The sequence below is a fragment of the Patagioenas fasciata genome, chromosome 1 (genome assembly GCF_037038585.1).
Source record: "Patagioenas fasciata isolate bPatFas1 chromosome 1, bPatFas1.hap1, whole genome shotgun sequence".
In the NCBI taxonomy this organism is placed as follows: Eukaryota; Metazoa; Chordata; class Aves; order Columbiformes; family Columbidae; genus Patagioenas; species Patagioenas fasciata.
This window is the reverse complement of record NC_092520.1, coordinates 44,634,436-44,660,341: the sequence shown is the minus strand read 5'-3', so window position 1 is coordinate 44,660,341 and position 25,906 is coordinate 44,634,436. Positions and strand designations below refer to the sequence as shown.

The 25,906-nt window shown below is 41.2% G+C and overlaps 1 protein-coding gene across 6 annotated transcripts in view; it reads left to right on the top strand.

Moving 5' to 3' along the window:
* KLF12 (KLF transcription factor 12) overlaps positions 1-25,906 on the top strand; it is a 259,830-nt gene that overhangs the window by 142,544 nt on the left and 91,380 nt on the right. For all 6 annotated transcript variants that reach the window (XM_071806201.1, XM_071806194.1, XM_065844849.2 and 3 more), the window contains one exon: positions 14,980-15,520. In XM_071806201.1, the coding sequence (XP_071662302.1) occupies positions 14,980-15,520 (541 nt within the window). The remainder of the gene's footprint in view (positions 1-14,979; positions 15,521-25,906) is intronic.

Here is a 25,906-nt window from a genome sequence, read left to right as displayed (position 1 = left end):
GGACAGGAAAGAGAGAGATTTTGATTGTGGTTTACTTGATAGGCAAATTTTAAACAGTGTTGTTCTCAACAGGATTTTTCTCTGAACAGGTAATTCATTACATCTTGATTCTGTGGGAGACTGATGCTATTAGTATCAAATTCCTGCTGCGTGCTACTCGCAATCTACCCACACGCCACCTTCGATACGCAGGCCAGCAGACAGCTGTGGTAAAGGAAGATGGACTCACACCATCTCACATATTGCCTACAAAATACCTTTCATTGATTTCATCCAGTGATTATCTGAAGCAACATGGGACTAGAACTCAAAACTCCCTCCTAAATGTCTCCTCGTTGAGGAACAGTCATTCTTTTCCCATAAAATGCGAAACAAAGGTCCGTGTGGGAGTCTGGTCTGCCAGCTGCATCCTCCTTGGTTTTCAGGAGGGACTTCAAGTCTGTAGAAGAGATCTTCAGTTCTGGAGTCTGGTGGGAGGTGGTGAGGTTGCTGAGGGGCTTAATTCAGCACCAGCAGGACAGGGATGATCTGCTGCTCTGAGGGACCGCTTCCTTGCTAGTAAATTTAGGTGTGTTTCTGTACAGTATGATGGGGTTTATTTGTCTGGGGAATTTTTTTTCTTAGAAAGTTAATCCAAAGTGCTTAGATCTTTTTTGGTCATGATGGCATAAGAAATCTTCCTTGTCATAAGAATTTTCCATAGCTGCTCATTTTTATAGCTGTTTCAACCTTTCTTTGGAAAACTGGCCTGTTCAGTTGGAGATGGAAGTGATAGACCTGTTGTTCTTTGCTGGTGTAGCAGTTACGGTGAAGTTTGTTGCTTGGGAAGTACACACAAGCTCTTTGCCCTGGCCAGCATATCTGTGAAGATGAACAGTATCTGGCAAACCTGTTCCTGTGTAATGGATTGCACATTATGGACTAGACAAGCTGTTGAAGCAGCAAAAATGGTATTGCAAAAGGGCGTTAGATATACTATAAAGATAGTGATTTTCATTTATACTGTCACCATGAAATGATCAGAGAAACACCTCTGCTATGAGGACAGGCTGAGAGAGTTGGGGTTGTTCAGTCTGGAGAAGAGAAGGCTCCAGGATGACCTTATTGCGGCCTTTCAGTACCTAAAAGGGCCTGTAAGAAAGATGGAGAAAGACCTTTTACCAAGGCCAGTAGTGACAGCCAAGGGGCAGTGGTTTTAAACTGAAAGATGGTAGGTTTTGATTGGGTATAAGTAAGAAGTTCTTTACAATTAGGGTGGTGAGGCACTGAAACAGGTTGCCCAGAAAAGTTGTGGATGCCCTGTTCAAGGCCAGGTTGGATCAACCTTTGTGCAACCTCGTCTAGTGGAAGGTGTCCCTGCCAGTGGCAGGGGGGTTAGAACTAGATGATTTTTTTAAGATCCCTTCCAACTCAAACTGTTCGGTGATCCATTACCGTGTAGAGATTGAAGGCAGCAAAAGTGGTGAGTGTACTGACATTTAGATGGGGGTATCTGAGCTAATCAGAGCAATTACAGTGTGACTCTGCCCCAGGTTGCACCACAGAGGATCCATGGTCCTGTCTGCTAGGGTATTGCTCTGTATGAGATACTGTCTTCTGTATTGCTTGACTGCAAAAGTCTTGAATTATTGACGCAAACTTGTGAGATGCCAAACCCTTTATGAAACAGATGCACTTTACAGCTTTTAGTTCTCATGTTAGATTTTCATGGTTGTAACGTGCAATTACGTATAGATTAAAGCTAGAAATACTCTTTAATTCAGTGGGAAACAACTCCCTAAACTTAAGTGTGAATTCTCCTATTTAATTTGTAATATATTAAGAGTTGTCAGTACTAATTAGTGCTGTAAAATAGCTTAAACATAAGACCCACGTGTCAACAAGAGTAATAGCGTCTGTGTCTCAGGAGGAGCAGAAGCTTGAGTATGTCTTCTCAAAGATGTATTTGGTGTGCTCACTTTCATTTGGTTGTGCACAGTAACAGTGTTTGGTTGTGAAACAGAATGATTCCATTTATACTTCTTTTAAAGTTACCTCATGCGCCCCTCCCCAAATAAATTAGCGTATATGTTTTGTATGTGACTCGAATCTTTCGAATGAGAGCAGCAAAGCACCAAATGTGCAGGGCACAACTCTTGCACCTTAAACTGTGGTGCTCCTTGAACAGAAAGTCTTCCGGAAATGTTCAGTAGCTTTGGACCCTCCATGTAAGTTTTGGTTGTTGAGTAGAATCATAGAATCGTTTTGGTTGGAAAAGACCTTTAAGATCATTAGGTCCAATGACTAACCTAACTCTGTGGAGTACACCTCTAAACCATGTCCCTAAGAACAGCTAAATATAAATGTTTCAGCACTCAGTGGGCAGAGTTGTTAGAAGTCAGTTCTGTACTGGAACCTCTCCAATGAAGGACTGTAACTTCAAAAGATGGTTATGTTCAGGAAAAACTTATTTGTCCAACAATTTTAGCATTGCACATTTTAAATAACTACAGGAAATGAGCTACTCCTATGCTCCCACTGTGGACATGGGCTGTACAGCACTTGGTGTTTTTCCTTCATGACTGAGTAGCTGAATTACTGGCCTTAAAGTGAGTAGGGTGAATCTGTGTGTCTGTGTTTGCATGGATAATGCAACAATGAAGTCTCAGTCGATGGAGACGTGGACTGGAGGACACTTTTTTCTTCGACTGAAACAATAATTTTGGTTCAGATGTGGGGAGTGATTTCAGCTGTGGAGTTCTCATATGCAGGGACAGGAGTTGGACTCGATGGTCCTTGTGGGTCCCTTCCAACTCAGGACATTCTGTGATTCTGTGATGATGATATGGTAAAAAAATCAGCTCCATAACCACTACCAGGTGTCATGTCCTGTCGCATCTGATGTGGGTATGTGTGACAGCGCTTAACCCAACTGTTGTGATGTTACACAACATCACGCAATGTGTTTATTTCTGTATTAAAAGTGAAATAAAGCATTACAGAACCTTTTTGCCAACATGAAGCAAAACAAGAACTTTTTTTCTTCTGCCTCCTGTGCTTGCAGGAGGTGCTCGAGTGCATCTTTTGCTGAGGTTTGCATAGGTGACAAATTCCACCTCTGCCAGCATCGTCACCTTGTGCCCTCAGAGGTGTGCTGGTGTAGCCCAGCCCCTGCCACCGCCACCCTGTGAGGGTGCCAGAGCCTGTCCCCCACCTCCCTGTCACCTTCTGTACTCCAAGAGGTCTCAGATGCCCGGGTGTCCGAATTGAGCCCAAGTCATTTGGGCTGAGTGAAAGAGCCAAGGGTAAATCTTGTACAAAATGTTGTTTTGTTAAAAAGGGAAAGGAGTAGATTGGAGGGAGAGAAAGGGGATTTAGGTCAACCAAAAACTTTTGGGAATTGATTTTGGATTCACTAGGTTGTTATAATCAGTAAAGAAATAACAAAAAGACCAGAAAATAACTGACATTTGACTACTGTAATGTTAAATGGCTCGATGTGCATCTTTAACAGTGGTTCATTTTAACATTTACTACTTTTTCCTTTTTTTTCCTCGCTCTCTTTTTTTAATCAGAAACTTCTAGAGTTGAAAATAGTTGAAACTATTGAAAATAAAATAAAACTTCAATGTAGTGAAAAATAATTAATGGACCAAAATAAAAGGGTTCCTTTCTCCTTTTCATCTTGCGTTTTTTCTCTGGACAAGTGGGAGACATAGTTTATGCCTTGTTGCCCCTGTAACCATGGGGAGCATATAAGAAGTTTCCATTAAATTAAAATATGTATCTCTTAAGGGGACTCAAGAGAATTGTTTTACCTACAGTTTAGCTTCAGGTGTCTAATCTGCTATTTTATATGTATTACTGGTTGTCAAAAACCAGCAGTTTTGTCTCTAACAGAATTTAATTTTAGGAACTCTCATATATTCCAAAGTTGATATAAGCTTAGGAAATGAAGAGTTATTAAGCTGCCATTATGAACACCTTATTTGAAAATTGATGTTTCCTCTCTTTAAAAACAATTAGTTCTCTGGAACAAACGTAGAGTGATGTCATCTATAACTAATAACACAGTGATCATATAAGTTTTGGTTTACTCTGTTCTGAGAAAAACAATTGAATACCCAGTTTCTTCTCCTGTGTAATAAAAATGACTGTGATGTTATTATCTATTAAAAACCAATCAGTTTGAGTTTGTTTTAGTTTGGTTGCTGAGGTATTTTTTTTTTTTAAGATTAAAGGTTTAAAGAAATAAGAATGAGTGTGCACAATTGTCTCAGGTTTCAGATGCGATAAGTTCAAATAATGAGAGTTGTTACAGGTACACACTGCAGGCTTTACTTTAGAGCATGAAAATTATTCTGAATAATGATATATTTTGTTCTATGCTATTTATATTCAGTACCCTTAAAAACTGGGAAGAATAAAATAATATAAATGGAGCTTCGTGGTTAGAATACATTTGACTTTTTGCTGAGAACTATGGTGTTTTAGCTCTACTGTTGTAACTCTAAATATTGTAGTACTGGAAAAATGCTTGAGATTCTCCCCCTACATTTTACATTCTGTGCAGTGGAAGTAGTCTCTATTACCCCTATCAAAAGGAGATTTCTGACGATTAATCAGTTCACTGTTATTCATAAGGGGTTATTATTGCCTTAGGATAAGAACTGAAACAAGAATGTCGTCTTCACACTCAGCTCCAGAGTGTTGTGTTAGATGGTCTGTACCTGAGTGTTTGTCTGCTGGTCCATGTGTTGTGCCAATAGGTTGTCCATGTATGTTGCCAATAGGTTGTCCATCTCGTAGTCTGTATCCTATCGTATTTGGCCTTTAATTGTATTTTTTATAGTATATATGAAGACTCATACAAAAGGTGCACAGAGAGGGTTAGGTTTTTATTCTTGGTCTTCTCTTCTGCAGCAGTAAGTACTGTAATACACTGGGTCAGTGAGTTGAATCAAAATCCATTCCAGAAGCATTAAAACCCAATTTTCCAAATACACATATTCATAGTTTATGTAAGACCACATTCACTTTTGGGAAAAACAAGTCAGAAATAACCATCCCAATCCTCCCTTCCCAAAAGCTGTGTGAAAAGAACATTAGTAAGCCTGAAAAATGAAGCAGTCTGCCTCTGGGCACTGTTGGGAAGAGGACTGTCTGCGCCAACTGTGATCAGACAGTAGTGGGCAACGACTGCAACACGCACTTCGTGTCTCCATTGTTTGTGGACGGGTGTTGCGGAGGAACGGGATGTCTCACCAGCGGGTTTTGGGGATATGTGCTGACAGCAGAGGAATGGTGAACCTCGGCGGCTTCAGGTCCCATGCCAGGCACTGGCAGGACATTCTGATTTATTTGGCACAGACCCTGTTTGGTCACTCTGAGCTTGACCTGTCTTCTCTCCTCTGGGTTGGGACACTCCTCCTTGCATCCAGCCTTCCCAGCCCACCCCACCATGCAAGATGGGCACCATTTCCTTCCCACCCTCATCTTCATCTCATAGTCCTCCCAGTCGCACACGAGGTGACATGAGGTGACCTAATGGCTTGCTTAGCGTTGAAAATGCCTAATTTCCTTAATTCTCAGACTCACCTTGTGTGACCCCTTGGAGCCCTGGTCTCTTTGTGGGTGGTCTCCCAGCCTTCCCAGCAAGGACAAGTTCCCTCTCTTGGACAATGCCAGACCCAATCTCTGCATTTTTTTCTCTGTAGGGCCTTTTTTCCAGCCACTGTTACTCTTCTCCTCCCCAATTTGTCTCTTTTTCCTTCTTGGAGGCCAGCTGATGTGCTCCTTGGTGATGCTCAGTCCCAGGGGAAGGGTGGCAGTGGGAGCAGGAGGCTCTCAAGGGGGTTAGAGGTGAGATTGTTCCACTCTGTTTAACAAGCCTGGGGTAGAGCCACCCGTGCTCAGAGGATGAGAGGTTTTGGCAATACAGATTCAAGCCATGTGCCCTCAGTGCCAGCAAACAGTACAGGACATGTTTGTTTTACTAGAACAGACAGCCAGTTCGGGGATAGGTGTTCCTGGAAGTCTGTTCAAAGAACAGACACTGGAAAGTGCTCTTTTTAGTAAAAATTTACATATACTTTTTCTCTCTGAAGTGAACTTTTTTTTCCTCCCCCCAGAACTACTGAAAGGCTTAATTTGAGTCAGACATAACTGTAGTTAGTTCTACTAGATGTATTTATTTTAGTAAATTGTGTCAATACTTCAATGCAATCTCAACTGAGAGACCAGAAGAACAAAATTAACTTAAAACTTCAGCTTGAAAGACAGTAAAGAGAAAAAGGAGGTTCTTTTTAGTAAAATTAATCCTTCTGGTGGAAAGTAAGATGAAACAAGATGTAGAGAGAGAAACTCAGTTGCAGTGTGTGGATAGCATCGTAGATGTAGTTTCAGGCACAGTGTCTTCACCACCACCATCACTCCTGATACATTTATTGAAGAGCTGGAGAATTGTTGACATGTGTAACATGACAGTAGTTCATGGGCATCATCTTCATACCACAGAGGACATGTGAGCAAGATTGAGTAATAAGGAATAATTAAAAATAATTAACTGCCTGATCTTTTATGCCTTTGATGTGTAAACTGTTCTTACGGGGTTCAGAGAGTCCTCTTGCAGTGTCTGGCACTGGTTGCCCAAGGAGGAATGACTTGCAAGTGCAAGACCAGTTTGTGAGCGCTGAGCTCCAAGTCTGGTGGGGACAGGGCTGAACTTTACCTGAAGTTGGACAACAGCTTCCAGATAGTTAAGGGTATAAAGGAAACCTTCATGCATTATTTGTCATAGTCCCTTTTTTTGCTGATACATTTGTGGCTCTTCTGTGATGATGTGCAGAGTAGGAAAATATTTACCAAATCTTTGCATCAGAATTTTAACTTGTGGATCTTCAGCAATTTGTATTCTTCTTCAGGCATTCATTGTTTTTCAGTGCAAGTTGGTTTGTATGGAAATATTGAATACTTCCATGTTAGATAAAAATAAATCTTAGAATGTAATTTTAATGTTTTCACCTAGGAATGTAAATAGTGCTGATAATTTTTTTAAAAAATGACTTTGACTAGGCCTTGCTAATTTGATGCACCTCTGTCAGCAAACCTGCTTGGTAGGTAGTTACGCAAAGTTGCTGATGTATTCCACCTCAGGCTAAGTGGCTAGTCTAGACTGACAAAACCAGATTCATTAAAAAAATCCCAATGTATGTCTAGTACAATTTTTCTTATTATTTTCTAATGCAAACATTAGACTTATATTTGCTAACTCAAGTTTTTGGATAAACTAAATGGAAAGAATCTGATCTAAAATTGGACTAGAGAAAACAAAGAACTAAGTGAAATAAAAAAGGGAAACATGAGGGAAAAACTTACTAGGAGAGCCATTAGGTGGATGTGTGAAATCCTTGTTGTCTAGGATTTTATAAACTAATTTTTTTTAAATCCCCAAAATAATTCTGAATTGGGTGCAATAACGTATTTTCTCATGGTATTTTACTTTCTCTTTAACAATTATTTGTGGATCTGCCAATTGTTTAGAAATTATTCTCAAATCTAAAATAGATTAATACAAGGAATACAAATATAAGCAAGTAATATTGCAAGCAATGTCTCACGATGCTCTTGTTCCACACCTTTATCTTGAGTTTTGTGATAGCACTGGGCATAAATTAGTTTATTTCAACAGGTTTTTACTTTGCTAGAGCATTCTAGTAACACTGCTCAAAAATGAATAACACGTATTCTGAATGGCTAGTTTTCCGAATGTGTTAATGATTTAGGGATGAAGGGGGTAGGTTATGTTACTTTTCAAAAAAATCACGGCAGGCCTACATAGAGTTTGAGATGCTGAGTGTTTAGCCTCATGTTCAAGAAATGTATCATTTTTACATTTAATGTAGCAGATAGTACAGGGGTTGATGAGTTTATTGGGCTGTAGGAGTCTGTAATCAGTTGTTCTTCTGTGCCACTCGAGAATCTCGTTGGTAAACTTGTCATTTATGGGACAGGAGGATTAAATGTCAAATAACCTTAATGTTTACTCTGTCTTTGCAAATGTAGTATTTAAAAACAAGTCATTTCACACTAGATTTATTTACATTCATTGTTAAACATGTTTAAAAAGTAATGCTGTTTGCATAGGGATCTGCTTTCATTTTGAACCTCATATCCCTGGTCCCAGTTTGAGCTGTTGCTAAAGGTTGTAGCACGTGGTGGTACTTTGTTGTTGAAGTACTTGTGGAATAACACTGTAGTGTGACTGTTCAGGAGAAGGTAAAAGATAATTTTTACAACCTTGGAGCTTGAATGTTACTTTTTTGTGTATGAAGGTTTAGATTTAATTTGACCTCCCCAGCTCTTAGTTACTTCTGTTTTATTTTGGGGCATCTTCTGTAAATTCTGCACATTGAGAAATATTCTGCTAACAAAGGCCACCTGTGCCTCATAACATGTGCTCAGTTTCTTTTGCCTCTTCAAACTCACAAAGAGAATAGAAATTTTATTTTTAGGCCTTGAGGGTTGGAAACATCCGCTTTGAAATCAAACATCCAAGTGTTACGCAGAGATAATGATACAGTAAGTGAATCACGAGTACTTTAAAGTGGGTATCTCTCAATCTCTCCTGTTGAATGGTTTCCAATTTGTTTAAATGCATTTTCGATAAACCTCCTTTGTTTTAATAATTCCTGGACTCTACCCTCTGTCTTGTTCAGTGCCAACTGGTGCTTTTTAGAAAAGCTTCAATGGGACTCACTCAACCTTACCTCTTGAGGATCTCTCTACTTCCTTGGAACACAAGTTTAACTCTGACTCTGGAAAACTGATAGTAAGCCACTTTTTAATTTACGCTTCCAGGAAAAAAAAAGGCAGAAAGATCCAGCTGTCTTGCATTTTGTTCTCTTCTTCAGTGTGACCTCCTGCATTTGTCCAGTGAACCCAAGCTGAGCAGTTCTGCCAGGTTGGGAAAACCTGCAGCAGCAGCCTGCAGCAAAAAGGCACAAATGCCTGTTTACTTGGTGCTTTTGCATTTGAAAGCCAATTTTTAAGTGTTTTGCTCAGTTTTAGTGTTCGGCTTTCTGCATTTTCACCCTTTTGGTTTTATGCTCCTGTCATGAACGGATTAATAATGATAGCCGCATCTCAAAGTGAGTATAGTTGAGTCTTGGATGTGTCTTCAGGAGGATAGCAGCATGTTTGAAGTAGAAGTTGTTTAGTTCACTTTTTTGCAGCTTGTATTACTTCTCCCTTTTCATAGAGTATTTTGTTGCTTTGGTTGAAGGTTTTCAGGAGGAAGCAGGTGAATGTTGTGCATGTAATTTCTCATGATCAGAAGGTGTTTTCAAAAACATCTCTATCTGTAATATTAAAGTAATTTCACTCCTAGATTAGCAAGGTAAGCTAAAAAAAGTCTCTGAGTAAAGGGCTGGGTACTTGGACCAGGGGACTTTTAAGTCCCGAAGCCGCCACTTTCCCACGCTACCCCAGTGCCAACCTTTCATGTTCTGCAAGTGCCTGGTCAGGGAGTGACAGGACCAAACCCATACAGGCACATGTGTTTCATGGCAGGCACCTACAGAATTGCACTTTTGAGAAGATGAGCTTTCAACCCTTACCTACAGAACAGATTAGGAAGGTACGCTGTTTTAATTACAAAAACCAAATTGTATACCAAAGATAAACACACCATATCCTAAACCAGATCCACCTGCATGCCTTTCTAATGGCATTAGTGTTGTGAGCACATACGTGTACTATGCGGAAGCAAAATTACTTCTGCTAGAGGAAGTCCTTTTTGTCATTTCAAACCTAGCATGTGTTTCTTTTACTGTGAAGTGTTAGAAAATCTGTAACCTGCGGAATATTCCTGGTTATTTAGATTTCACCCTCCAAGCGTGATGATCAGAGCTGAAAGATGCTGCAACTGGGCCCAGTTCTACCCTACCTGCCCAGAAGAATGATGCCTGCACCACCGAGCGCTCCATGTTTTGGTGTGGCAGTGGCAATGACATGTTTAAAGTTGTGGGTTGCTTGTCAAAAGGAGTATGATTTTTCTCATCTCACTCTCCTTTAACTCTGACAAAACAAAATCATCCTGCCTGAAATTTCTCCTGATAGAGCAAAATGAGGTGGGGCAGCACGACGACAACCAAGAAGGGGGCTTGTGTGTTTTGACTGGAGAGTTAAAAGTTTAGTTAGTCCTCAAAGCCAGCTTATTTTATAAGTACTAAATTTAGGCTGTTCGGTTTCCGTCATCAAGGACAGCTCTATTGGTATGCTTTCTTACAAATTGTTTGACCTTGGGAGAGTGCTGCCAGAAAGGAAGAACGCTTTAAAAGCTGGCAGCTGATTGTTGGAGGTTTGTAAACTGTTGTACAGGAGCAACAAAACTCCACAAAGGCATAAAGACTCATTGAAGCTTAGTACCCTGTGAAGTTGATGAACCTCAAGGCATCAGGATGGGTTGCTGAGAACAAAATTATCTTTCCTTTTTCACTGGTTTTTACCTGAGCTGTATGGAAACTATGAGCTCTTCACAGCTTGGTTATGGATGGGAGACAATGCTGGTTCACAGAGAAGATTGTCATAAGTAGAATAAGAGAGTGGAAAGGGGCTATTGCAAAATTTACCTCAAAGTAAGTGAAGAGGTGGTGGAGCTCAGGGAGCTGGAAGGAAGATGAAGTAGAACTGTGTAGGAGAGGATGGCCATCCAGCAGGTAACACATCATCAGCCATAACTTCACCATGCTCAGGGTCTTGTGGCTGGCTGGTTGTTTTTCCACAATGGCTCGGGAAACGGGCAGTAAGGAATGCTTTTTTACATAGCCAAAAAAAGCTTTGTGAATAGGGAAATCACATGTTATGTTCCTGGAGGCGTTTATTAATGGCAAGCTAATGAAACAGAGCGCTGCAGAGAATCCTGGTGTACAGCTTTAAAGGGCAGGCACAAAAAACACAAGCCAAGAACACTGACTAGTCGAGGCTGCAGCTTTATTGAAAAGCCTTTTCTAGCAGGGAGCCATCCCAACCTCCCTTCCAGTTCTGTCTCAGCCTGGATTTGAGTGGACGCTGAATGGCACTAGGGTATGACGGCGGTGTTGCAAAGAAAGGCGTTGCTGAGGTTCAGCTCCGAGTCCCAGCTGGAGACAGGGCTGGAGCTGCGGGCAGGAGCAGCGAGATGCGGGAAGCCGTGTGGAGCTGTACCCCCTCGTGCTGTGTTTCCATGATCTGGGCTGGCGTCCAAGGCAGCCCGCTGGGTTACAGGGACCTCAGGCTGCTGAACCCTTTCTAACCCACCAAGTGCTCTGGAAGCTGCCAAACTCCCAACAACAGTGTTTAGACTCCAAATGAAGTTTGCAAAACTAGCACAAGACACTTGAGGAAAACCTGTTTCAGACTCCCAAAGTAGCAACCAGCAGAGCCCCCAGCACCACAAGAAGCCCAGTTCACTAGGTGAGGATGGATGGGCAGGAATAAAGAGACAGAAGAGAAAAAAAAACCACAGCCATTTGTTTTTCATCCAGTTGACCTTATGAGCTGGCAGAATGGCTGAAGGTACACTTCTGAATATCCTAGGCATAGTGTTGCGATGATCTCAATTAGAAAAGATGTGATTCTGTTAAAGAAAACTTACGGCAATGCCCATTGTCTGGGGAAATGAACAGTTAATTCTTGGTTAATAATGTTCTGAGGAGATGCTAAAAAATAGCATGCTGAGAATTCAGCCATCCCTTTTGGCTTCATTCCTACTCTTTGTCATGGAGTTCCTAATTCTGGAATTATCGTCATTGGGAAAAGTTTGCTTATACCATCTTTTAAAAAAAAATAATGATAATTTACTGTTCAAAGTTTTTATTCAAATAGAGCTTGGACAGCTTAGATAAAATCTGAGATCTTGCAGAAAGGTCTATACCACTCGTAAATAACTGTAGGGGAGCATGAGTTGTTGGGGTAGATACATTTCTTCACCACCACCAGAACAAAATGTAATGCTTATTTCCAACTTTTATTTTAAGTACAGGATGTACAAACCTGTTTTGAGAAGAATCCTGCTGCCTTTTGTAATGTCGATTGATATCGGTCACGGCCTGAATTTACCAAAGAAAAGGCATTCTTAGTCTTAGAATTTTGGCAGGGAAAGGAGGTCATCAAAGGACACACCAGTTCTCATCCTGTTTGGAGAAATTAATGAAGGGATTGTAAAGGTTTCAAGTACAGTTTCCTTACTAAAGACCAAAATACTAATATCAACTGTATTATCATAGTACATCCAGCAGCTCTGGACAAGAGGGTACGTACTGAAAGGTATGTGCAATGTAGGGAATGTGCATCACAAAAGTAAATGCAGAAGATCTGTTAAAAGAGAAAGTGATTTGTATGGTAGACTACAGTTACATGATAGGTTATTCCTTTTTTTTCGCAAAAAAAAATTGGTGTAATTACTATAGTAAAACAGACCTGTTCTTAACACAATCTAGAAAAATCTCCAAGTCTGTAGTGAAAAATGACCTACACACTTTGTCTCAAAGATGATTGCCTCCACAAAAAAAGTACTTTGTGTGGCATCAGAAACATCAGGGTTTGGGGTCCTTCCTTACTCTTCTTGTGAAGGACCTGATGCTGCTTCTTGCAAGTGCAGGTGGGACTTTGGGGCAGACTGCACTCAGTTTTGTGATGAACTGCTTCCAAGGTCCATGTGGATCCCTTATGTCCAGTCTGAGAATCATGCATTTAAGGTAGAAGATGATGCCTTTGGCCATATGAAGATTTGGGTGTACCCTGTGCAGGGTGTTCCTCACCACCTTGCCTTCGCTGTACCACCGATCTGCTTACTTAAGCAGAACAAGTCTGTTTGCCCGTTGCATATATGACTTGTCAAGATTCTACAGATGAGGTATTTGTGCCACATATGTTTATGGTTTTGTCTTTATCATGGCACATATGGTATGCCTAACGAAGAATTTGTTACTGGCAATAGCCAGGATAAGGTGTTTCAGAGGAAGGAAGGTATCAGGAATCAGCACTGGGCAATTACAGGTGGTTTGCCCTCCTTGAAGAAGAAATTTCGTAACCCTGTCACTTGTAGCTAGTTATATGCTTTGAAAAGTGACCTTTTATTCACTCCATGTTCTTTTTTAGCAGGGGAACTTCGCATTGTTTTTATAAAGAGATTTTTTGCCTTTTGTTATTTGTATTACAGCAGAACAGCAGGGTCCAGGGGCCGGATGAATTGGAGTCTCTTTGTTTCAAGTTGATTTGTGTGTGAATAGAGGAAGAGACTCACTGTTCCAGAGATCTTCTTGCTTTCAAATGGAGGGAAATGTCAGATCCAAGAACCAGGCTAAATCAACTGAATAGATGGGGTCTACACCAAGCCACGGATAATATCCACTTAGGCTGTTATTATTACAATTTTTAATATTAGTGTTTCTATTTTCCTTTTGCAATATAACTCCATTCTGTGATGAGATTTGGCTCTGATTCAAAAACAGGAAGAGTTCTCCATGAAAATATTTAACATAGTTGATTATAAAAATCCCAAAGTGCATTCATAGCTTGTTTGTTAACTCATTTAGAGTAGACAAACTAAAGTATTTGTGGCTTAAATATTTCTGACTAAATATTTTTAGATACTTAGTCAATACTATAATCTAGAGATCTACAGAATGCATTTAGAGCTGCTTAGGTGCCATAAAAAGATCGCTTATTAGATCTGTGTATGGAATAATTGCTTTGGGTCAAGTGAGGTTTGAAGTAGCTTGGCAAATGGTTTTTTATCGAGGTTGGTTTTCCATAGTACAGCATATAAGGGTGTGTATGTGCTGGTAGAGAAGCTCTGTTGCGGCGCAGAGCCGTGGAGGTGCTTAGCTGAGGAGCTGAGAGCTGTGCTTTGTCTTACTGCCAGGTTATCGATGGGCATTTCCTTCCTTGCTCTACCTATTGAAAATTGCTTGAAAAAACATTTTTAAAGAGTTGTTATTAATGAGGCGCTGTCAAAAAGAAAAGATGTATCAAATGAGCTTCTCCAGGGATCTATCTTTTGCCTAGCATTATTCAAAAATTCTATTAACCTCTTTGATGATGGAAATATTAAAGTATTAAAACAGCAGATGGCACCAGTCTAGAAAAAATTTAGACCAACCAGCTTTGAAAGAGTTGGTCTAAAGCATAGAATTATTTTGTGATGTCAGGAAAATTGTTCTTAATTAATATGGAAAAAAAAATAACAATGGGAAAGGGTATCTAATGCGCTAATTCAGAATGATGAGTCGCTGTAGCAATTGCTGCCTGTAACAGGACAACTGTACGAACGTGGGGCTCTGCACTGACCTGTAAATTCATTATCAGTAACCACACAAGAACACACACAGTCATACACTAAACTGGAGGACTGTTTAGCCTGAGGCATTGCTTTCTGAAAAGTGGTGTGGACAAAACTACAAAGATTTCTGCAAGGAGCGAGCAAGAGTGCTAGGGCTTCTTTTAAAGGTGATGTACGACAGAAAGGAGCAGCAAGGTCTGCCTGGTCTAGAAAAGTGTAGACAAGGAGGGAGAAATTAGAGTCTTCAAGCCTGCAGAAAGCTGTTTGAAAAATGGTGGGGACCAGTTTTTCTTCACGTCCATTGGTGATCACACAAGAGAGTAATGCTGTAGCGTTAGGTTAGATGTTAGGAAGAAATGTGCTGTAACTATAAATAGTGGTTAATTCTGGACATCTTAAAATTGTTGCTGCTGAAGACTTTGAACAGTGCAAAGAAACTGGGTGATTTTGTACAGCTAATCCTGCCATCTTCAAAGAAATTGAAGTAGAACAAATTCTTTTAATGGTCTGTTCAAACTGAACATGTCAGAGCTTTCTAGCATGATTTGTCATTTTAGAAACAGGATCAAATCCTGTGGCTTTCAAGACCAAGCTGTGTGATGTGTGTTTTGGCAGCTGGGTGTGCAAGTCATCTTTAACCACTCATGTAACTATGTCCCTTTGTCCTTCCTCAACAGTCTCCAAACGTCCACAACTACCCAGATATGGAAGCTGTACCCTTGTTACTAAACAACATGAAGGCAGACCCCGTGGAAGACTCATTATCCGCAGACCATTTCCAAACACAGACTGAACCAGTGGACTTGTCAATAAACAAAGCCAGGTCATCCCCTACAGCAGCTTCATCTTCACCAGTTTCCATGACAGCATCAGCCTCCTCCCCTTCTTCTACTTCTACTTCTTCTTCTAGTCGACCAGCTTCATCACCCACAGTAATAACATCGGTATCCTCAGCAGCATCTGTACCGTCAGTATTAACTCCAGGTCCTCTTGTGGCCTCTGCATCTGGTGTTGGAGGCCAGCAGTTTTTGCACATTATCCATCCAGTACCACCTTCAAGCCCCATGAACTTACAGTCCAACAAAATGAGTCACGTGCACCGTATCCCCGTGGTGGTACAGTCGGTACCTGTTGTCTACACAGCTGTGAGATCGCCTGGGAATATGAACAACACTATAGTAGTACCACTCCTGGAGGATGGGAGAAGCCACGTCAAAGGTAAGGTGGAACCAGTTTTGTGCATCTTGAGGCGTCTCTAAAACTGCTCTTGTATGAGGAAAAATGTAGCAAAGTTATAAAACTTAGAGGGTAATTTGCTGAAAAGACACATAATTTATACTATCTGGAGGAACTCTTATACTATCTGGAGGAACCTCTTATCCCAGGTGCTTTTTAAAATAAATAAATATTTTTGAAATTACTGAGGTCAGCAGTGGCGTTAGATGCTCAGGCAACTCGTGGCCAGTTGTGTCCTGAGAGGAGTAAATCATGCTCAGAAGCTGAAGAAAAAGGACAAAGGAATAATGACAGTACATAAAACATCATAGATGAACATGGAAAACTCAGCAGGTGATACACATTTGGCAAGAGAAGGAAGGTCAGAGGGATTGTTTCCATCTGAAGAGAAGGCAATCATTGGGCTGTAGGAACGTGAGAAGGAAAGGGTTTTGGACCAAAGAGTGGTAGCAAAAGCAGGAAAGGTTTTATTAAGCTCAAGGGAGTGCCAGTACAACACTTTGAGTTGGGTTTCTTCTTCCAGATTAAACAGCAGAAGGGAAGGAAGCCACACAGAGTGTGTATGTTGGGAATGAGTTTTGCAGGCACAAGACCCAAGAGGCACACGGAGGTGTGAAGGGAGGAAGAAAGCACGTGCCAGAAAGACAGACTCTTGGAGAGGTGTCCAAAGAACACAAAAAGGGGAGCTGGAGAGAAAGGAAAAATGAGAACATAACAGTTACTGAGGGAGCAAAAAACTTGTTAGAGATGGTGACATGATGGGTGGAGGAAGAAAAGAGAAAACAGATGTGCCCAGATGCTTGGAAAAGTGTAGCTTTACAAAGAAGGCATTAGTGACAGAGATGGGAACGTGAGAAAAGGAATGAGAGAGACTCATTTCAAGGTTCATTGTATGTGAGTGAAAAAAATATGGCTAACTCTCCTCTGAAATTAGGTATTGCTTTAGGTGGGAAGGGAAAGTACTGACAGATAACCTTACTTTAGGACTTGTGAGACTACAGGACATTTGTAACACATCTTATAACATCTCTTGTGTACCTAATTGTATAATGAACAGGTTTCTACAGTTAAAAGACCTTTTTTCTTCAGCTGTCATGTCTGGTTTCAATATACTGATGACTGTATTCTACAGCACTACTGTGATGTGTCATTCCAATGTTTAGTAGCATCCTGTTGTCCATAAATCTTTGGTTCTCCTCTTGTTCCTCAGTACCCAAGTATGGACTGTGCCCTCTCAACAGGCTTTGACGTACAAAATGAGCTCATGGCTCATCTGGGTTTTGGTTTAAGCATCAAAATGACTGTTTAAGAAGTTTTATCGCACTTCCTACAGTGACTTAATTTTAGGACTTTGTGCCGTTATGTCAAATAACGATGAATGAAAGCAGAACTTTTCACCATGTTGTCTGGGGAAAAAAAGAAAAAGGAAAGTTTTCATCTGTATTTTGATATTGGAGCTTTGAGCTGCACCTGACCTTGAGCTCATCCAGAATTTTTCCATTTGTTTTCTTTTCAGAGGTGCTAGTTGGCTCTGGTAGTGGCCTCCTCTATAGGAAGCACCTCTTGATCTTGTAAAACTGGAACTTTGCTACCCCAGTTTCGTTGTCAAAATTCCAGAATTTAATGTTCTATTGGGGTTTCAGCCCATGAGCTTGGGGCCTCCTGAGCTGCCTTGACAATATTGGCTTTGTTTTATTATTGGCAGAGATCATTAACCAGCCCTGCAGCACCTATTAATGTACAGCTAAAGAAAAAGAAGGGATTAAGCATTCTTTTTTTTTTTTTTCACGTCAGTTGGACCCGTTTTGCTATCACTAGTTCTTTTGTTACAAATGTTCAGGTTAATTTGAATAAATACAGTGAAAGAAGAATGGGCAACAGTCCACACTCGGTAGTCATCTTTTGTCAGCTTTTGCTGGAGTGCGGTTTTCTTTCTTTAGTGTAAAACAATATAAATAATAAAATGCAGTGATGTTGCATAAATTAACTTCAGTGCTGAACACAATAAATAACTGTACACAGATGCTAACAGGTCACTGCTGTCAGACTGAATTGGTTGCAGATCCTCTACCAGCTGAAGGAGAAATGCAGGTTCGAAATCATCTGGCGTCACAACTTTAAGCTTTTACATGGACGTTGATCATGTTCAGAAACAAAAAAATACACAGGCTGAAACAAAATCGATTAACAGATAACATCAGCAGTATTTGTCCCATAATCTCTGTATTCCTTTCTGATTTTTGGCTAAATCAGACACCATGTTGGTGATCCAGGGATGTGCTTGGGAAGCACGTAAAGTGATATTTTACATTAGCTTGTATCTAAGTCCTATTCACTCAGAAGAGACTTAGGCACTGTCCTGAACAGAGATACTTTCAATGCTAAAATTAATGAAAATTACATCAGACTTAAGTTCAGACCTCTCCTGTTTTTCTAGTTACAGGTACTTAGGGGAAAAATCCAAGAAAGAGGATATAGAGAAATGTTTTACTTTTTATTTGCAGTTTTGTTTTCCTCATGCTGAATTTTTCTCTTCTTTCCAGGTTTGACTAGAACCATTCCATTTTTCATTTTTTTGCAAAACCTTCAAAGGCCACCACCATCCCTCTAATGCTGCCTCTAGGTGTTTTGCTCAGGTGGCTTTCTGCTTCCCTTGGTGCTTCCCAGGATCCATAGAGTCCACTTTCCTTTCTCTCAGATAAAACTCTCCTCCTGGCAGCTGTTTTTCGTGGCAGTGCAAGCCGATACTCCTTTCTTCATGTTCTGTTTGAATTCTGTCTTCCCTCCAGCACAAAAAATCCTCCTCTTCTGTTTCCCCTTATTTTTCTGTTTTTCTATTTTTTCTAGTTCTTCCCATCTTGCTGCCTGTTCCTTGAGTTCCAGTGGCTTTGCTTCATCTCTTCCTCCTTATCTTTTAATATTTCTAACCCGTGCTGTCATCTTGTTCTCCATGGCATCATTCATCCTGGTGTTCCCCATCGCATCTTCCTTCAGGAGAGCTGCAGATCTCCTTTTCTGCCTCCCAGTATACTCATTTCTACTCTCTGGCCTGCCTTCTCTCTATTTTTTACTTGCAAAGTGTCTCCGTTAAACCAAACCCTTTGTGTAGCTTTGAAAACTAGATGGATTTGCAGAGAATTAGTCTTTGTATATTTGGGCTGCCGGCAGCATCCCATCAGGTCCTGTACTGTGCGCTGCCCTGCAAGGGGAGCAATGGGAGCCAGGGGTATTATGGTACAGAAGCACCGTTCGGTCAGATTGATGCTTTTTACACAATAAAAATCTCTCAGTTCACCTAGTGTAAATCAAAATCACAATCGAAGCATTTTAAGGGATTTATTAACAACACATAATTAGAAGGTAGTCAGTGGAGGGTATGTTCAGTACCGGTGATACAAGACTAGCCATTTCACAGAATCACAACGTGGTTGTGGTTGGAAGGGACCTCTGGAGATCATCTGGTCCTACCCACCTCCTAAAGCAGGTTCACCAGAGCAGATCACACAGGAATGTGTCCAGGCGGGTTTTGAATGTGTCCAGAGGAGACTCCACAACCTCTCTGGGCAGCCTGTTCCAGTGCTCTGGAACCCTCAAAATAGTTTCTCCTCATATTCAGATGGAACCTCCTGTGCTTCAGTCTGTGCCTGTTGCCCCTCACCCCATCATTGGGCACCACTGAAAGGAGTCTGGTCCCATCCTCTCGACATTCACCCTTGAGATATTTATAAGCATTGGTAAGATCTTCTCTCAGCCTTCTCTTCTCCAGGCTGAACAGACCCAGCTCTATCAGTCTCTCTTCGTAAGAAAGATGCTCTAGGCCCGTGATCATCTCTGTAGCCCACCGCTGGACATCCATTTACAAAATGTTACCAAATTCCTGCGCATTTCTAACACTGTTCTGCAATCCCACAGCACTCCTATATGTGCACATACACACCCCCCCATTACACACAGACTCCCCTGCTGACCGTGGAGCTTCTCCTCCTGACATCCCCCTGATGTACCTGCTGGGGAGGAGGCATCCCAGGGTGACCCCCAAGCTGGAGGTCTCTGTGTGCTCCACCCACACCACCACCCCAGCTGTGGAAGTTGCCTCCCACAGCCTAATAATTGCATTATTTCGTATTCACAAAGCATAGTAATGTGTGGGGGCATGGAGAGGACGGGAGCCAGGCACAAGTCCCTGTGGGCACTGTGGGTCTAGGCTGACCCTTCTGCCACCCTCTACAATGTGGTAAAGAGACAAAGGTCATGTCCTTCAGTGGTCACCACTGCTGGCTTGTCGTCCAAAGCCTTAAAAAGTGCTTGGAGATTTTCTGCTGCGTGGACTATGTTATGACCACTAGACATTATTATACACTGAAGTATAATATAGCTTTTATAATCCTATGAAAAACGCTTTTCTCCTCCCTGTTCAGCAATGGTGAGGATTGCTAAAAGGTGTAATTAGAGGCACAGCAGGTAACAGCACCTATAGATAAGGTTGCCTGGTGATTTTCTTAAAACCCTGTCTTCAGTTGCTTAAAGTCTGTCTACGTGTTAACCTTTTAGTCTAACGTTTTCCATGCCTCAAGTCTGCTTCAGGCTACTTCTTTTTTCTTTTTTTTTTTTTTTTTTTTTAATTTCTTTTTGAGTAAAGTTTCAAGAAAAAAAAATCTATTCCACTCCTCCTGAGTGTGGAGAAAAGAAGTGTAGCATTTTTCGTGTTGAAAAATTTATTCCAGCTTTTTTTTTTTTTGTGAAAAACTCTAGAACTGCTGTGGCTTTGAGCCATGAACCTCAAGTTTGGTTTGGACCATTGTCCTTTTTTTTTTGTCTTTATAAGTACTTGGGGAAACCAAGCCAAGTTTGCAGATCTGAGAAGAATGAGTCCCCTGAAAGGGTGAAGCAAGACTAAATTGTGACTGGGAAGAGGCAAAGAGGAGTTTGGAAGTGGGGAAAGGGGCAGGATGGAAGGGAGGGAGGGGAGAGGAGAAGTGGTGAGATGTCTATGGATGTGTGAACATGTTCAGGAAGAAAAATGGGAATGGGTTGGAGAGAGAGGAAGGAGGAAGAAGCAAAAGAAGGGTAGAAAAGAGATCTAGGTAGGTAGGTAGGTAGAGTGAAGGGGTACAAGGAAAGGCTCAGACAGACAGGAGTGAAAGGGCCCACCAAGGCACCAACACATTCTCCCACAAACTCTGGTCCTATTAGCCTGAGTCTTTCCACTGATTTGCTTTCAGAAAATATCCACAACTACTACTGGCAAAGCATGTCTCTCTAGCAGCAGGTTTTGCCAAAATATCCATAAAAATTGTTTTCTGTAGTTCAAAAGAGTTACTCCATTCATTGAAGACCCTTTTAGAAGCTCCCTCATGATGATGATGCACCAAGCACCAACTTTGATATTTACGTTTTTGTGGGGTTCCCACTCTTAGGGGTTTTACAGTTTTCAGAAGATACAACCAGTTGCCAAATCCAGTGTTCAGAATGCTATAAATTTGCCAACTGATCTTCATCCGCTTCCCTTGTATGTAAACATCCATAATGACACTGAGGTGGACTATTTTTATATTACCACATCTGTGTATAGACCTAGATTGTGTCCTTTTCACAGTTTACTCGTACCATATTCCTCACCATGGATATATTAACAAGTAGCAAATGCAATACCTTCTGCTACAAATGTTTCTGTGACGTAAAGCAGGTAATACCAGTACTTTACATTATCTACTCCCTTTTGGTTTTTGGTTGTTTTTTTTTTTTTTTTTAAGTGCAGCCTGTTATTTCTGCCTTCTGTAAAGATTATTCCACAAAAGTAAATACAATTTGTAGTACAAAGTTAGAAATTTAGAGAACCATTCCATATGTTTAAATGTCAGATTATATGGTCTGTTTATATAAATCATGCTGTGGAAGAGACTCTGAATTAAAACCAGTAGTGTTGCCTTTTTTATTTCATGTGAAATGATTATCCGTTCTACATTTTAGTATGTGGTTGTTTTGGATTTGAATGGCATTGAGGTGGAGAGTTCTTACTTTTAGCCCTCATTTTTTTCATTGTTACACACAAAAATCTTTCATATTTCAACCTGTCCACTTCCACCCTCCTGCCCCCCAAAATGCGGAATCTCTCTCCTCCTGTTTACTTGATCCGTCTGGAAGAAGTATTGGCGGTGCTTAGAAAGGAGAAGCAAGTTGATGATGAGTATCTGGACACAGGCAGAGGAGAGGCTTGTGTTCAGGGTGGGACCCGTCTTACTGGAGATGATGGTGCATATATTTAAGGACTATAGTAAATAGTAATTCTCACCAGAATAGAGAGTCAAAACACAAGTTACAACATTTGCTGTGGTACTTGGAATTGAAAAAGAAGCTGCTTGAAGGCAAAGCAGCCTGGGTTGACTATGGGGAGTCCCCATAAACTGAAATCCCCAGAAAAATTGTACTTATGGTCACTCACTAGTGACGTGCTTACGTTTTTCCACTATGGAAGCGTGTGGTCTTCTAAGATGTATCAACAGTGGATTTAGCAGCATGTATGTTTTTAACTAGGAGCAGGTTTGGGGGAAGGCAATGAGGTAGATGTGTATTGCAACTTTATTTGTGACACCCAGCATGAGGGGGATGAGGAAGTCCATTTCCACATATTCTAAGTCCCTGCACCTTTTGGAAGCTGTTAATTCCTTGTCTTTCATGCCAAGAATGCCTCTGGTCCTTCAGCTCTGTACTCTCACCAGAGCTGAGCTTTAATCTAGTTGCTTTTATCCCACAAATTTGGATCCAGCAGAAACACATGCATAACACTTGTCATTTATTTTATCCCCACCTTGGGCTTTATTGTGCCTTGGACCAACTTGCTGGAAACTCTCTGATGTCTATAATCTCTCCAGATTGTTGCAGTGTCTAAGTTGCAGTCTGCTGTTGTTTTATAGTGACTCTGCAATATTTTAGTTAATATGAAATATATTCTGTCCTTATTGTTTTCCCCATCTACTTTTGGTGATAGAGTATTTGTGTATTGCATGCTTAGGGAGATCTACATCTCAGTAGTCTCAGTAGTTTGGTGTTTTGGGGTTTTTTGTGTGTGTGTAGATGAGATCTCGTGGCATTCAAATAGCTTAGAAAGAGAAAAGTCCTTTACTTACAAAAAAGGTGTTGTATGTTTAAGTATACAACCCAATGACAGAGATGCTTAAATATGTGCATATATTACATCCGTGCAATCACTCTCACCTCTGTGTTTCTCCACACAGCTATTTTACAGGTTTATGGCAGATTATTTGACTGGTGAAATGATTTTTAGATATTGCCTTTGATTGGATCATAGCAATTAATATTCTCTGGTAGATTAGTTACAGTGTGCGTTCAGTGCCGGTTCCTGTTCTCTGTGAACCATAGATAGGCTGAGTGCAGTTAACTGTTCTAGCCATATAGTCCCATAAAATCTCAATAAAATCTGAAAACTGTGGAGTATGGGTAATCTTGCTATAAATTGTAATAAAAATTACCCCTGTAGACTCTATATTCTGACCATTAGGTTCATGGATTCTGCTCCTTTGTACATAAAGTTTTATGAAATAAATCGACCAATTCTGCTGCCCCTGCCAGACACCAAGCTGTTTTGATTGAAAATCTGATAGGTGTTCTCCAGAGTGTTTTTCATCATGTAAAACGCTTATAATGAACTTTAAATAGGAAGAAAAATACTGCATATGCGCTTCATATAGGATGAACCAGCTTAGAAGGAGAAAATAATGAATACCACCATTGCCATGTATTTGTTGGGTCCATAAAGCCAGGATATGGTTTCCTAAAGCTCATTTAGTAAACCTGAGTATAACTAACACTAAACCTCTGAGGGCATCATTTCAGTCAGCTCCTGTACATCTGCACCTGGAAGTGTTGCTTCCACTGTTAGAAACACACAGCAGTATTTCTGTCATTCTCCTTTGACATTCTCCTGCATAACTGTTGGCAGGTTATTGGTTTTAGTGATGATTACTGTCTCCCCCTGTGAATTACTTCTCTTCCAGATTTGACCACGGGGGCCATGAGGCCAAAGATCATTTTCTTCAGTGTTGCTGCTGGGGACCAAGATGTTTCTTTGGCTTTAAAGGAAGCGTGGCAGGTGGGAAGAGAGTGGGAGGACATGGGGTGATTGTATTTGCAATACAGGTGCCTGAAGACAGGAGGTGAGAGGCTCTTCCCTCTCCTCCCAGTGTCACCCAGTTCCTGATGTCCAGGGCTCTGAGAGGGGAAGGGGGCTGATGGAAATGTAATTAGGTGGCTAATAATAATAATAACAACAACTAATTCTTATTCTCATTATGTTCAAACTACTTCTTTTGCAGTGTTTCTGACTCTGGCAGATTAATAGTGCTACAACATGAGTGCCATATAATTTTCTTAACTGTATTTTCCATTGAAGATGATTAAGGGAGTGGAGCATCTCCCTTATGAGGAAAGGCTGAGGGAGCTGGGTCTCTTTAGCTTGGAGAAGGGGAGACTGAGGGGTGACCTTATTAATATTTATAAATATGTAAAGGGTGAGTGTCACGAGGATGGAGCCAGGCTCTTCTCAGTGACAGTCAACGGTAGGACAAGGGGTAATGGGTTCAAACTGGAACACAAGAGGTTCCACATAAATTTGAGAAGAAACTTCTTCTCAGTGAGGGTGGCAGAGCACTGGAACAGACTGCCCAGGGAGGCTGTGGAGTCTCCTTCTCTGGAGACATTCAAAACCCACCTGGACATGTTCCTGTGTAACCTCATCTGGGTGTTCCTGCTCCGGCAGAGGGATTGGACTAGATGATTTTTCAAGGTCCCTTCCAGTCCCTGACAGTCTGTGATTCTGTGATTGTGTGATGCCATCCTTCTAGGAGTCCGGCAGCAAATGTGGCTTTGTTACTTCAGTTCTTCCAGCTCTGCAGACATGGATGTGTGTACAGCAGTGCTGATGAAATTCTTGCAAGGGGAGTTTTTGGGGTGTGGGGGCTAGTATTTGGTTTTCCATTCCTAATGGAGGTTAGTGCAAAATGACCTTTGCTTACAGTTAATATTTTAGCTGCTGTATGGCAGCGTGCACTAGAAGCAACTGGAAAGGAGTTCCTAAGAAAGACATTTGGCAACAGCAAACATTCTTTTTCTGGCTTATTTGAGGTACCTTATGTTTCCGCACCATTTAAACTCACATCGCCATAAAAACCTGTGGCTATGTTTGCAAGAGCAAACACGTCACCTGGGTGTGGATCAGAACTAGCAGGACCAGAGAGGCCTCTCCCCATTCAGGCTGATGTCCCACCTCGCACAGGCCCGGTGTTGCGCTCCGTGCTGCGGGCTGGTGTCACCCTGCTCGTGCGTGGGTGTTGGGGCCACTTGGAGACCCCATCGTGAACCATCGTTTTGATTAGCAGGTTGAATACTTAGTCATCCTTCAGAGAAAGCAGAGTGGGGAGTTTGATATGTGAAGCAACAGGAAATGGACTCTGAATGTGGAAATCCTTTCGAAAAGCAGAAATAGATTTTTAATTATTTTAAGAGAACAACTAAGCGTACTTCAGTGTGTATGATGTTGTGGTATATCAACATATATACATATACATGTGTGTATGTATATGTACATATATACATGTATATATGATCATGAAGTTATTAGCAGAGAAGTTAACTGAATGCAGAAAAGGAGGTTTTAAGATAAAATGAGCCAGAAGCTTCAATTTTGCAGAAAGCTGAAATTTTCTCTGTTTTCACACCAACAAGCATCATCTCACAATAAATCATTTCAGCATTACTTCATGCTACATGGCTTAGCTAGAAAGAGAGACAGAACTCCTGATGATTACTTAGTTTTCTCTCAGTTTTCTTTTAAGTATTTCGTTCATCTTTAACCCAAGGGGCTCAGATTTGCGTTTAAATCAAAGATAGCTTGTAGATGTGAAATTACTTCTACTGGGTCTTCATGAGCCTACTGGTGGGATGAGTTTTCATCCCTTTTGCTCACAGGAAATTTGACTGGATGAAATAAAATCAGGTTGTGGTAAGTGGTGGCAGCAGTATGTTAGTGTATGGCCTTTTTCAGCCCTGAGAGGGCCCAGGTTCAGGCCACCTACTACAAGCATCCAGTTGCAGGATTTTTGGCAGCACTTGGCCTCGCACGAGCAGGTCAGAGCGCTTGGGTGGTGTGTCCTTAAATAATAGCTGGAAAGAGGGAAAATGATCAAGACATCTTTGTGTGGAGCCCAAATACGAGAGATGTGGGGTAGCATTTACCCAGTAGCCCAATAACACCAGCAGGTGTGTGAGAAGTGAGAAGAGAAACGCTGGGCTCTCGTCTGCCTGGAGAGAATCATGGAATGTCCTGAGTTGGAAGGGACCCACAAGGATCAT